A 14,826-nucleotide genomic window follows, 5' to 3' on the forward strand; every position below is an offset into this window, starting at 1 on the left:
GACAACTGCTTTCTCCACTGAAACATCTCTCCTGGCACACATTTGCTACTGTGCGAGTCTCCTAACTTTGTAGGACCTGATAGAGGCATGACTTCTCTTTAAAACGCGGATCTTCTGAGTATTTTAAACACTTTTCATATTGTGCTATTTCTATTCAGCCACTTGTATCGATTTCATGCATTTTTAAAGTTTATTTTATCCACTTACACAATGATTTTTAATCTACTAACTATAAAAATAAAATTTCTGCCAGTGTTTTGTTTTGTTTTTTTGTTAGCACTTCTGACTGTATTAAGACCTGTAGGGATGAGCCGCTGACCCAGCAGAACCGTAGGCAGAGCGCTTGGCATGCCGGCCCAACTACGGCCTTCTGGTCGCACCCGCTCCCCCATCCCCCACCCCCCCGGTGAGTCACAGGTCATGAACTACCTGGCTCACAGCCACCAGGTGTCCCAGACAAAGGGATAATGGGCCCTTGCCCCCAGGTGTGGATTAGGCCCAGACACGGACGCTTCCTCCTGCACGTACCAGCCCGATTAGATCATGCATCACCTGATGATCTCCCGGCCTCCCGTTCTCCCGGCCTCCCGCCGATCCACCCCTTTGCCCACCCCCAGAGAAACCCTAATAAAAGGTGTCAGGAACTAGCACGCGGCAGAGTTGCCAGGATCACGGACCCCCGTGCTCCCGCTGCTGGCTCTCTCCACCAGATGATATCTCCGCGTCTCGTCTCGTTCTTACGGTGACTCCGCATGCACGACTACAAAGACCACAGGGTATTAATATCTTAAGTAGCCCAGTGGTAAGCTAGATGTAGACTACAATTATATAAAGTAGTTTTTCACTCATAAATTATGAACAGTCATCCTTAGAAATAGCTTTTTCACTACACAAAGATAAGTACCATGGCAGAAGCCAGAGAGTAAGACCTTTCTTACATGAGCTATTTGCTCTGGTATTATTCCACTGAGAAACAGGGCATTCTTCTGCTTCTGCACCGCATCATGGTGCATTCATGCACCTTTCTGTTCTTTCCTCCATCAACTTTTCTCTGATCTTTCCTAAACCACTTTGCTGAGAAGTTTTGAGAAAGATTGCAGCAACGCCTGGATGTAGGGGTTAAGCGTGGTGTAGTGGTTAAGAGCAGCGGACTCTAATCTGGAAAACCAGGTTTGATTCCTCACTCCTACATTCCTGCTGGGTGACCTTGGGCCAGTCACAGTTCTTTGGAACTCTCTCAGCCCCACCTATCCCACAAGGTGTCTGTGGTGGGGAGGGAGAGAAAGGCAGGGTAGAAATCCAAACTTCTCCTCTTCTGGTACAGGCAAGTCTGAATTTTCTTGCTCCTGAGTCAGCTATTTCATCTACTTTAAGGAGTTTCTGCTGGTAACCAATGCATTGCTACCCCCATGTATGGATATATTGCTTAGTCAATTCGTGGTTTCAAAAAATCCTTAAAAATCCTTCCAGATGGCACGGGAGAGAATGACCACCTTGGGGGCTGGGGCAGGAAAAATGCTGGGAAACTCACCATCTTATTCTTGCTGTGCTGCATTGGCAGCTGCAACAATGGGGCTTCCACAGGGAAGTGTGACTGAGGGGAAAGTGTTCTGAAATATAACATTGCATCCCCTCCCCCCGCCAGCTGGCTCATACCTGGGTTTTCACTCCTATGTCCAAAATTTCCAGGTTCAGTTTTCTTTCCACAGACCAGATCTGGCTACTCACTTGCAGCCAGGGATGGATGAGCACCCTATAATAATGCTTTGTTTCCAGGACATTGCATGTGGATAGACTGGAAAAAGCGTAGAAGAATTTAGCATAGTTCTGTAAGCACTGTCACTTGAGGTCATTCACTGGCATGAAAACACATTATTTGTTTTAGTTTTGAGTTATCCAGAAAGAAAGGGGGGAGGGGCGGTGTGTCCTTCTGCTTAAATGGGTTTGAAGAACAACCATAGACTTTGAAACACAGTGTGTTGCCCTGTATTCAGTTTTGGAAGCCAAGAGGTTTTCCTGAAATGGTTGCATCCAAACCCAAAGGATCATTAAGAAGTCCAAAATGAATGCAGATAGAGAATTCTCAGCACTCTGAAAATCGTTCTTTGGCCCCTCTCAGCAGTGATGACCATCTCTTAAATATCCCCTTTCCCCATGCCGCAATGAACATCAGACAGGTGACGTTGCATTATTTCACATACTGCCACACACATTTAATATATCTAAAACTGCAGCAAACTAGAGATTAAGTTACTGGGAATTTCTCCTTTACAAATCCTGCTGCAATAAGTTGCACATGCATTCCTGTGCTCTCACAAACCCCCCCCCCCCCCAAATCATGTTAATGGAGCTTGTGGATTGCTTAATCACCTTATCAAAGGAGAAACATAAGCACTACAGCAGCAGCCCTAAAAGTTACCTTAATTTGTCTTTAGAATAGAACAGGCTTCTAAGCAGGCAGGTCGCAGGTCATATTCCAAACACATTCATCACTTTGTAACTATGCTAGTAATGCACCTTCATTATAAAGAAATGCCTGGCTGGCTGGTTCGGGGAAACCATATATAACAGTATATTGGGTTGGATCCAGGGATTCCCTCCTTGTAAGGGAAGAGCCTGCTTCTGGCAAGAGAAGTCTCCTCTGGAGCAGAAAGGAGTTTTTGGACCCAACCCACAGAAATGGGAGCATCCACCCCAGTAAGTGAGTAGGCCACAAGGGGATATTTTTCTGACCATAAAGCATTGTTCCAGAAGTTCTCCTTTACCTTACATACTTTCCCAGATTTGTTTTTGTTTGTTTCTGTTTGAATATAGCAGAAAATGAAGATGTAATTCCCACAAATCGTTTTTTTTTTTAACTGTAGAGGAAACTTTGAGAAGCAAATGAATTCATGGGTCATGGCTCCTTTAATTCCTGCACTGTATAAAGCTGTTGTCTCATTTTCAAGCTGTTTTCTTGTCACAGAAAGTGCAAAAGGAGGAACATTTGAAGACTGGGTCTCTGCACTTGGGATGAAACAATTTCAAACACACTCTTCAGCAGTATTCAGCCCATCACTGCTGGCATTAAGGGACACACAAACTTGCTGGTACACCTCGCTCCTTTTGCCTTTTCTTCTCCCTTGGAGAATATCAGTTAGCGGGAATGTGTGTTAAACGGAATTTTAAGCATGGATTAATTGCGAATCCTGATTCGGGGCTGGAGTGGGTGGGTGGGTAGAAAATTAACTGATTCACTCGCATACATTCTTTTTTTTAATTCACAGGTACCTGGGTTTAGTTTTTTCAAAGGCTCTTTCACAGAGAGAGGTGAAGCATGTGACTTCTGACGGTGGAGAGCCGTTTGTGCATATCCCAGTTGAATGCCAATTAAATACTTCTCAATGCAGCCTTCATGCAAGATGCCAAGCAGCAAGTCTGCATGGCAAAAATCCACAGTGGTGACAACTTTTTCTTACTTGTCAGCACTGCGCGTAACAGGATTGTCAGAGATTTGCTCCCTTAGTTGGGAAGGCGACACTGTTCACACATCATGGTGTCAATTACATAGATAGAGGACAGTTTTATAGAGTTTACTTTTCTATTCTGATCAGGCATGGCTTCTTCCATCTGCCAGTAAGGTCTCATTTCTTTTAGATGCCTAGATAGTCAAAAACATCAGGCATAAGTAGACAAGGGTTGGTCAAGTACTAAAGCAGTTTGTATATGAAAATGATATGTAAGTGATAACTCCTTGTGAGAACTGCATCCAAGCTTCTTCCTCTTTAACATTTCAGAGGTAACACCAGATATGGTAATGTAGAAAAGGTGATTGTGTGTGCAGGGGCACAGAATGTGCAAAACTCTTCCAGCCCACTTGGTTGGTGAGCCAGGATGTTTTCCATGCAATCTGGACTTGATTTCAGGTTCTCTTTTGAGTAACCTTATAATTAGGCATCATCCAGTTTCCACTGACCTATGAGTCTGGAATTGTGTGCATCGAGGAATGCTGCTGTAAATTTTCGTTGTGCGTGCACAATAATATATGCTTATGCTTAACTCCCACCACCATTTTTGCTAAAAGGAATCTCCAGAGAACCAGGATATCATCCTGCATATAACATTTGTATTATGATTTTAGTAGTATGGATTTCAAGCAAAGTTCCTTTCTTACATGCCTCTTTAAAGTCCACTTCTTCAGGATACTTTAAAGATACATGGCCAACGCTTCAGCATTTAGTGGTTGCTCCCTCTCCTGAAGCGAACATTAGATAAACTAATCTGCGGCAAGATCCCTCTGATAATATTGGCATAACTTGGTTTACAATAACATAATATAATCGTAAATTGTTAGTCTGTTTGGGCACAGCTTCTTGAATGGATCTGTCAAGATTTGCAGAGGAGCTCAAAGGATGCTCAATAGTTTTGGTAGAGTGGAGTCCCCATGCAATTTCCTTCAAGCTGACTAGAAGAATTTCCAGTGGCAAAGACTAGCTCAGGAATTCCACAACTCAGGTTATTGTACCGAACAAGGAGCTACCCGAGAGGACGTTTGTTTATGCAAATATGGAAATTTGACAGATCAATGCCAGTTTGGATAAAAGCAAAGTTACTCTATGAAGAGAACTACATTACAGACTGGCAGCCCCATCCAGAAACAGGGCACCCAGCCACTGCTACCTCAGTGCAATCACACCCAGCCCCCTTTGGATGAGGCTCTGAAATTAATTTAACAGTTACTTGTTTTCACCAGGGAAGCCTGGAAACTGAGGTTTTGGGAAGGGGTTCTTGGATGAAGATTGGATTCTCAGCACTCTCACCAGAGTACAGTCCACTGGAGAAAGTAATAACAATCCAATTGGAATAACACTGACAGAAGTCTAAATGTCAAATACTTTTCACCTTTTCCACTTCCAGATTTCTATTAGTGGAATTACGAGTGTAGTAAAAGCACAAAAAACCAGAATAACCAGCATTAGTTAGTTCTCACCTTTTTAGCAACAAGTTTTTAAAATGCAGGGCTAATATTTTATGGTTCACAAGAAAGGCAAGATGTATACCTCTTAAGAGAGAAATACTCAAGGTGAACCTTATTTTCAATACATAGTATAGAATACACAATTGTGTTTCTTCAAAATTTTATTTCAGTTATGGGGCCAGCCAGATCTTCTAATAAGAAATGAAATGCTCTCATGGATGTAGAATTACAATTGCTTACATCTTTTAAAAAAACCCCACATTAAATAACTTTTAGTTATTATTTTAAGCCTTCACACAGGTAAGAAACCACTTCCAGTACAATCGTTTTTAATATGAATAGCACATCAAATGGTCTTAAATACAACTCTTTTTGAATGCCAACACTCCAAGGTTTAATGTTTTAAAAAAGTTAGCCACTGTTTCCCATGCCGAATAGTATAGAAGCAAAACCAATATCCAATCATCTTTTAACTCTATATATATACACATACATAACTTTTAGCATTTCTACATTTTCCCCCTAAAGTGGAAGCCTTATGCATAATGGAAAATAACTTGCCAAGTAATATTTTCTTTTTCTTAAACTATGAGAAACCAAAATATAAAAAGGACAGTTAGTACTGAACTATAATACTGTCTCATGGTTCTGCTTGCCTATAAAAATGATTTACTAGAGGTATACCAATTTTCTTCCTCTTTCAGTAGACATTATGAATCACTATGCAAAGGAAGTCTGACTATGGCCAGATATTCAGAATAACCAGAATCCTACTTTCTGGCTATTTTCCTACTTCCTTTGTGAAGGCTTTAAAAATGAGCTAAAATGTCAATCAGAAGATTAATCAACTGGGAAATAATTTAATTAGAAAGAGGCCAGAAAGCAATAAATAATTTTATAGCACTCTCAGTCATATTCAATCATGCAGAATTTGAACTGTCATACTCCTAATCCATGAAGTTGGCTGGTTGTGATCTTAGCACTAATATTAAGATGAACAGATAACATTTTGATAACATCGTTTAGATATATTTAGCAGGTTTTTTATGATCACAGTAACAAAAACATGGTGCAAAATCAGTCTTAACAAAAAATAAATACTGATAGTTTGCAGCATTAAAGAACAAGACATTGACACTAAGACAAGTTATGAAGTTATGGTTGTTTGAAGGGGAATTATAAGTTATTTACTCTCAACTATCATACTTAGTATTAATTACATGAAAAGGAATAGAGATTTTCGGTAGATAACCACAAGAAAAACAAATTAGTATCAATTTAGCATAATCTAAAGATAAGTGAATAAGGCCAATATTCAAGAACACAGTTTAGTGGGTTCCAGCACTATGTTTTAATCTATCCTAATTGATGGCACCCATTAGATCAGCGAATACAGAAAAACGGGGTTCTTCCTTTTAATGCTGCAGTATTTAAGAAATGTGAAATCAGCATTTCCATGTGATCAAAAGTATTCATTACATATGAGCTTTCGTTTGCAAAACTCCGTTATCAGGTAAAAGTTACAGACTAATACATTAACATTCCTCTGCTGTACAAATTAAATCATTTTGAAAGAAATGAGCAGCCCAAGGAGTTATATACAAAAGAAACCAGCAAGTACTGTTGAAATGAAATGCAAAGTGTCTCTGCTAAACTCTACTATCTGAAACGCCTTCAAAGTAAAATTAACAAAAAGGACCCTTTAAGAACATATTTCCAAGTCTACAACTCAATAAGGAAAAAAAAATCAAATGTCAAAAACAAACCAAAAAACCTATAAAGCAGTGAAAGGCATATATACATTTTCCTTATGAACTCTGAGACTTCACTCCTTAGAAGTTGCTATGTTTCACTATCAGTTTTATTTGCAAGACAACTCTTCATCCCAGTAAGCTTACGTTTTAGATACATTTCCTCTTTGATTACAAATAAAGCACTGCACGTTTTGTTTTGTTTAAATCAAGGCATACAATCTTATACTATGGTGCCAGATATGCACAGGTCACATTGTGCTTGCATCTCATAACAAAGTTAAGTGCAAACATATGGATTGAACCAGATTTGCAAGCATGCACCCCGTCACTTAAATCTAATCTAATACCTTCGTCTATCCCAAACTACCTTCTATATGTTTGCTTTCACGAACCAATACTTTCTCCCTCCCAGGATTTCTAAAAACAAGCAGTGTGCTTGAATTCAGACACAAATACCAAAAAGTCCACATTGTGCAAGAAAGCAGCAGCTAGGTTTGTCAACTTGGACTAAAAAAAATGAAAAGAAAAACAAACACTGTTCACTGAACAGCAGATTAGCAGTAATGTTCCTCATGAATTGATAAGAGTGCCTGATGCTGAATATCTAACAGCAAATGCTGAATTTGGATTTAATATTTATGGGGATTACAGGATATTAAGCTTCTTGCTGCGCTGGTCTTTTCAAATCCCTGATCTGTTTGACTAAATAGGTCTTCTCATCATTAAATTGTTCGTCCTCGGACCTGTCATTCTGAAACTTGCTGAGGAACTCAATAAGTTTGGTCTGGTTCTTCAAGAGAATATCTAATATAGGCTGTGTCTTGTTAGGATTGGCTACAAACACCTGCAATGAAAAAAGAGAAGGTTCAGTTAATCTAGTGGCAGAAAATGGGTGACAAGGAAACATAGAATTTTCATTTAATGTAGAATTCCAAGAAGCCCAAGGAAGCTAAAAGCAAACAAAGAATGTATGTATTTCTTTGTCTAAACTATTATAGTGAGTGGGGCCAAAATTTACTTAAGTTGTATTAGTTATTTATTGAAATTTCAGAAGTGAACAAATGAAACCATTTATGTGTAAAAATACCATGTAATTTCATCATAATTAAGTTCATCTAAATACCCATATTCACAATCACTGCAACACAAAGCAAGTGTGTTTGTTCATCCAACAATAGTTTACTATATTCAATCTTTGTTAAAAAAAAATGAGGACTGACATATGATGTTGAACACGGACCTGCAAGGACTCATGGGGGAGTGAAAATCCCCTCCCTCTATCGCCCCAATGACTTTTGTCCATCTCCTTGCTATTTCTTCCTTAGCTCCCGAACTCCTCTCTTTCTCCCACTGCTACTTAATACATTTCCTCTTTCCCTTACCCTGATGTCCTTGTCTATTTACCTTTTCCATCCCTTACCTCCAGCTCCTCCTCATATTTTGTGTATTGGGTTGATGAAGCAACCCAAACTGGCAACAGCAATTGCATGATATGTCCTTTTAAGATTCCATGCAGAAAGAAACTCTGTCCTTTGTTGAGATGTCTGCACATGCAGAAACTGTTGTGCTTGTATGTTTTGGTTCACCCTTTTGTAGCCCCTCTTACAGATTTGTTTTGGTCCAATGGATGGACACACTTTGGTTATTATTAACTTGGTAAAATTCAACTATTTGGTAAAATTTTCATTAAAATTTATCAGATCAGATTATTTTAAGAACAGAGAAAGAAAATGATTTCTTTAAACTTGCTTGTTTCAATGACTTGGAGCACAAATGAAAATGCAGATCCATTAAAGGGTGGTCTGGTTATTACAAACCTAATTTGATTTTAAATGGTAAACTGCTTTGTGCAAAGGGACTGGCAATACTTTCCAGACATCAAAACTTCTCATTCAGTTTTACTGCACCATCCCAATGTAAAATTTACTGTAAATATGGAACTCTTTACCATTGGTCCATTTTAAAACCTAGTTTTACCTTAAAGACATGAAAGGCTTCAAACTGAATGTTGCGACTCTTGTCTCGTAGAAGGTTCATCATTAATTTGAGATTTTCAGGTTTACTGATGTATTTTGTCATAATCGTGAAGTTGTGCCTATCCAGTAGCAATTCACCAAGCAGCTAAGGAGTGACACAAAAAGTGAATTACACAGTAAGTAAATTTTTCACAAGGGACATGTAATTAACAACACTTAAAAGGTAAGGGTAGCATTTAAAATGCTGTTCTTAATCCATAATGAAATTGGAAGGTTTCAGACAGCATTTGATGTTGTGTGGTCCCTCTGAGTAGCCATTCAAATCCTACTATATCTCACTTGTGTAGTGGTCAGGAAGAATTTAGGCATGATCTGACCTTTCCAAGACATTGTGTACATGTCACCATTCCCCTTTAAGTCATCTTGTGCTATGATGGAAGATTCGGCGTGATTTACATGCTCAGTCTGTCCTGGAGCCAGCTACTGCAGGAGTTGGGAGTCATCAGCACACTGCTCATGCCAGGCATGGGATAATGTGCACAGCATGGGCTTGAGGGGGAGAGACCAGGCAAAGCTTACCTGTCAAGTCAGTTTGCATGCACATAAATCTTCCCATCCTAAGTGATGTGTGTACAAAAAAGCTGAATCTTGCCCTTTTGTCTTTATAGATAAGTAATCACACAGAACTGAATTTAAAGCCAAAAGCCACACAGATTTATCTGTAAAATCCGTATATTAAGAACATTTCACAGGGATGTTTCAGTGGACTGAACCAACTGTGAATGAGATAATCTTATGTGAAGCCTTTGGGGAGGGCGGTATATAAATATAATAAATAAATAAATAAATAAAGTAAGTAAGTAAGTAAGTAAGTAAGTAAGTAAGTAAGTAAGTAAGTAAGTAAGTAAGTAAGTAAGTAAGTATATTTCCTATTTCACTCTCTGAGATGTGCTGTGGGGGGTGGGCGGGGGAAAGTCAGCAGAAATCAATCCCCATCCACTACAAAACACAGTAAGAACTTGAATTGGTAAGATTTCTGCTGATTCCACTTTTTCACACATCCCAGTATGTTAAGGAGGATGGACAGCGCTCAAGAACACCTTTGCAAGGGGAAGACAGGGTAGGAAGAGAGAACTTGCTTTTTCATGATTCACTGGCTCTAGCTATTTACTGGCAGAAAAACCTGTAGAGGACAGCAGTTATGGAGTTTGCACTATGGGTAGACAGATGGGAATCCTAAAGTATAAAATGCTTGATGACAACCTTCACATAGTTTGAGAAGTCTGGAAAGAATCAAAAGTGAACAGCTCAATCCTACCATTGTACCCAACTATTCTGAAATAGTGCTGTTGTTACTCGTAAGTACAGAGGATCTCTTACCTTAAGGGACTGTCGTTTTGTCACATAGTTTTCCGAATGCAGTAGCTTTTCATATTCACTAAAGAACTAAATGGAGAAAGGAAAAAAAATCAGGACTTCAACAAGAATTCTGATCCCAAGTGACTAAACAGAACTAGAAACATGTATTGAAATACAGAAACTGAACAAGTTGCAACTTCAAACACTTCTGTTGCACTAGTTTCTAAAATTCTTTAACTAGATCGGTTTGACATGACTGAAGGAAATATTCAGGGAATTCTTTATGTAATTAAAGGCCAGCAAGTAAGATTTACTTTCTTATATGTGGCCAGCAGATGGAGCATATTCACCATATTTCCCTGTTAGGATAAGTCTCAGATGTATCAAGAAGGGTAAAACAATTGAAGCAGTGCGCCCTCTAGAGGTCTAGGTTGACCATGCATTAACACAATATTAAAAAATACAATAATAAAAGTAAATCACAAACACAGATATGTATTTATTTGAAAAATACGGAACTGGAGAAAACAAAGTTGCACTTAACTGTAACTGTTGTTCACTGAGCATCTCCTGTGCAAGTATGCATGGGACTGCGCAGGTGCTGGCCGGCTGCAGAGAACTGACCAGAAGGCTTCTGGAAGCTTCAGAGCACTTGGAAGAGCTCTCCCTCCTATCCCACACCAAAACAATCACATGAAAGGAGACACGGAGAGTGCTCCTACTGCACTTCTCCCTTTGCCACCATGGAAGAGCACCAGTGAAGTCAAACAGCAGTGAGACAGGAGGACGGGATGCATGATTGCACTGAAGACACTTAATGACAACTGTTACAAATAAGTGTAATTTTGTTTCCATCATGGTGTCTTCAGTGCAGTCCCACAGGGAGAGGAGCAAGCTCACTTGCCACGGAGGCAGGTGTGGGCTTGTCAATGAAATAATGACTGCAAAACTGCTCTTCCAACAGTAGCATCTCTCCTGGAACCCACATTGATGGAATAATCCGGGAGGAACAGGGGCGGAGCAATCCAGGTCGCCACCCTGCAGACATCCTGGAGGCTGACCCTGGCAAAGAAAGCACCTGAAAAGGGTTGGGCTCTGGCGAATGAGCCTTCAATTGAAGTGGACAGTCCACTTTAGAAATGAGATATGCTGATCTCATGACAGAGGTTACCTACCTAGAAATAAGTGAGAAGAGGCAGCTTTGCTCTTCTCATGGCCCTTAAAGCAAACAATTTTTTTTTGTCTTTTTGAAATGCATTAGTATGACTTTAACAAAAGAGGAGTGCACTTCAGTCATCAAGTGCGTGGAGTCATTATTTACTTGGGAACCGGGGATTTGGCAAAAACACAGGCAATGCAATGTCCTGGGAAATACGAAGCTGGGAAATGACTTCATGTCTAAACGCTAAGCTAGGATGTAGCATGGAATCTGCCGAAAGGGGAGTTAATCCGGAGCGCCAGTGACTCTCCCACCCTCCTGGCTGATGCGATAGCGACCAGGAAGGCTGCCTTATACGACAAAAATGAAACGTCAGAAGTTGCCCATGGTTCAAAAGGTTTATAAAGGTGACCAAAGACAAACTCCACAAGGGGAGAGGAGGTTTAAACACAGGGAAAAGATTGCTTAGGCCTCTCAAAAATTGTCTGGAATCAGATGCAGAGAACACAGTGCATTCACCAACAGGTAATAAAAGTGGTAGCCAAACCCTTTTCTTTTAAGTATAACAAATAATGAAAAATATCAGTTAAGGAAGACCTCTGCAACTTTATAGAAAGTTGGTGCTAGAGCTGAATTAGTCATGTTATTAGATGAAGGGAGGGGACATCATGGTAGATTAGGTTATCATGACGCAGTCTGAGATTCCCTTGATGTATCCTAAAGAGAATGGGAAACCAAAACCTCTTTGGTCAACAGGGGCTATGAGGATCCCCGATGACTGATCTGAGACCATGTTTGCTACGGTCTTGTGAATAATGGAGGGAAAGCATGGAACCACCATGTTTTGATGTCAAAAGTTGTTAGACCTTGATGTTAGATGGTTGATCTTGGATGACAAGAAGAGATGCAACATGGAGGAGGAATGTCTCAATGAATACATGGGGGTATATACATCCCTGAACACGATGAATGGGAAGACTGGGAAGGATGATGGAAACCTTATGGTTGACAAGGTGTATGAGTTGCCAACACTGACTTTTCCCCCTTAATCCAAGGGAAACAGAAGGACTTCAAAAACAAGATCTCTCAACTAGGGAGATGAATATTTGCTGAACATAGGGGAAGGTATCCTCGGACAACAGAGGAGCTATGGACTATCAGGAATGGCAAAGTCCATGGGAAGAAACAATGACGACTGAGGATGGGGAGTGTGGGAGCCCTGGCAAGAGACTCCCGGTCTCCAACCAGAACTAAGACAGGAACTCTAATGAGGAGATTACGACGGACAATGTTGTGTGGGATGGATTACACGGAACTGGAGGATCTTGGCAATGAGAACACTATGCAAAGAGACATGAGAGTCAGAATGACGTGCTGGCGTTGAGGAGGCAATAATGATCAATACCGAGAAGAGACCTCCAGTGGACAAACAAGGAAATCCAACTGTGGACATGTCGACAATAAGCCCCAGGGTTGAAAAGCCAGTGATTTGCCCTGAGAGCTATTTATTTTTGGCCTTAAAAAAAAAAAGAAAAGAAAAGGGGGGGGGGGTCCAAAGCAGCCCAGGTGGCCATCAAAGCTGAGAAAGAAGGCAATCCAGATGCAACCACTGGGACTGAATAGGCCAAAGGCATGTGAAGCCTTTTTAGCTTTAGATTTACCAGGAAGCATTCACCAAAGTGAGAGATTTTCCCCACAAAGCAGCCTTAAGGCTCAAAGCCTGTTCATGTTTGGCTTTTGGAACTCTTGTAACTCTTTTTGAATAATGCCATCATTGATGAGAAGGAAAAGATCCTGAGGTAAACTGAAGCTCTCAGCTAACACAAAGAGAGATTTGAGGGAGAAGTCCTCATCTCCTTTCACTAGACCGTTGGGCAAGAAACTAGCCCACTCTCTGCTTCAAGTGCTCTGAGACTTCTGGAAGGCTTCTAGTCAGTTTTCCATTGCTGGCCTGAACCTACGCAGTTCCATGTGAGACTCCAGTGAAGACATAATAAAGAAAAGATTTTCATAAGCCTTATTGATAGAAAGGCAAATTCCAGCAAATATCAGAGCAGCCATCACAAGGAAGTGAAACTACATACCCTATCGTAATGCTGTTCCAAGAACTCTGCGCTCAGCAACTTGTGCCGTGTAAGCAAATCCTGAAAGAGATACATTTGATAAATTAACAGGTATTCCCCTTTAAGTCCCTAATTTAAGATAAAGTGATTTCTTTTCCCCTGCTTGCCTCAGCTAGTCCCTTTACCAAAAAGACAACATGAATTAGCTGGCTGCAGCCGAGCAACACAAGTCTTGTGGAGTCTTGAAGACTAAAACATTTATTGTGGCACGAACATTCGGATGCTTACGCTATTGAGCACTGTGGCAATCCCTTTTAGCTATTTCTTCAGTTCTCCTATCCTATACCTTTAACTCACACCATCCCAAAGTTAATGTATTCTTGTCCTCTAGCCCAAAGCACCAGCCCTTTTCTGGTGGCTGTGTACTTGATGGCTAAATTCTGGTAGGGTTTTGAAGAACTGTATTTTTAACAATTCAATGTTGATGAAAACTATGCATCTTACAATGCAATTACAACCTCACAACATTAATCAAGGTAGGGCTAAAAAGTCTTTTTGAATGGGGGGAGGGGGGGAGAGACTGACTGACTATTTTAAATATGAATCAAAATTTCTCTTCCAACCAGCTCCCAGGGAGATGCTGGTGTGGTCTGTGACATTTTATCAGCTTCAGCTGTTCCTCAAAAGCATGATCTGACCATAGTGATCTCTGTGCTGATCACATGCTGGCTTGGTTATTGTCATGTGTTGTATGTGAAGATGGCCTTTAAAAACTGGAAACTTTATTTGGGCCAAAATGCAGCAGTCAGGTTGAGACAGGGCTCTTATTGCCTCTGTGCTGAAAGATCTGTACTTGTTGCCCATCTGTTTCCGGGCACAATTCTAAGTGCTGGTTGTTACCTTTAAGGTCCTAGACAGCTTGGGACTGGAGTACCTGAAAGACCGCTTCCTCTCCAGTACTGTCCAGTCTGTCAGTTATGTACTCTTTTATGCTGCTTTTATGCTAATGGGGTTTTTTTGGTACATTTACACTTTCCTGTGGCCTTGTTTATTTTTAAAACTTTATGTTGCCTCTAGCAGGTCTCTAAAGAGGTGGATCAACAAAAGCCAACGTGCATCTAGGGGGGTGGGGGGTATGGGAAGTCTCAAGTCCCAGGCACCACTTCTTGAAGGTGTATTTGTGCACCCTCCAGCTGCTCCCCAGTTCAGAACGCCCCAGCGAGCTGTGCTGGACCTACCCACAATCTCCACAGGGAGACTGGCCAGCTGGCCTGATCCCAACCCCATCTCCATGTGGAGGTCAGGTGTGGGGCTGCCCCCCCCCCCAATCTCCATGTGGAGATAGGAGCAGCAAGGGCCCATTTGAGCTAGACCCTTAGCAGGGCTCATACTCTCATTCATCTAGCTTGATACTGTTGGTACTTGCATTATCCTGGCTGGCTCTGTTCACAATCTCCACATAGAGATTGTAGACAGGGTAAGTCCAGCTCACCAGACTTCAACTGCGCCTCATATTTGGTGGGGGGCAGGCATGCAGCAGGTGGGGGGAGCATGTGTT

The 14,826-nt window shown here is 40.9% G+C and overlaps 1 protein-coding gene across 2 annotated transcripts in view; it reads right to left on the minus strand.

Annotated features, from left to right (window-relative positions):
* Window positions 1–5,105: 5,105 nt before the first annotated feature.
* The window catches only part of CAB39 (calcium binding protein 39), a 62,175-nt gene continuing 52,454 nt past the window's right edge, over window positions 5,106–14,826 (minus strand). For both annotated transcript variants that reach the window (XM_048505900.1, XM_048505901.1), the window contains exons 6-9: window positions 13,290–13,349; window positions 10,068–10,133; window positions 8,689–8,832; window positions 5,106–7,555 (exon numbers count right to left, since the gene is read on the minus strand). In XM_048505900.1, coding sequence (XP_048361857.1) covers window positions 7,367–7,555; window positions 8,689–8,832; window positions 10,068–10,133; window positions 13,290–13,349 — 459 coding nt within the window. In that variant the 3' untranslated portion in view covers window positions 5,106–7,366. The remainder of the gene's footprint in view (window positions 7,556–8,688; window positions 8,833–10,067; window positions 10,134–13,289; window positions 13,350–14,826) is intronic.

The sequence above is a fragment of the Sphaerodactylus townsendi genome, linkage group LG08 (genome assembly GCF_021028975.2).
Source record: "Sphaerodactylus townsendi isolate TG3544 linkage group LG08, MPM_Stown_v2.3, whole genome shotgun sequence".
Classification (NCBI taxonomy): domain Eukaryota; kingdom Metazoa; phylum Chordata; class Lepidosauria; order Squamata; family Sphaerodactylidae; genus Sphaerodactylus; species Sphaerodactylus townsendi.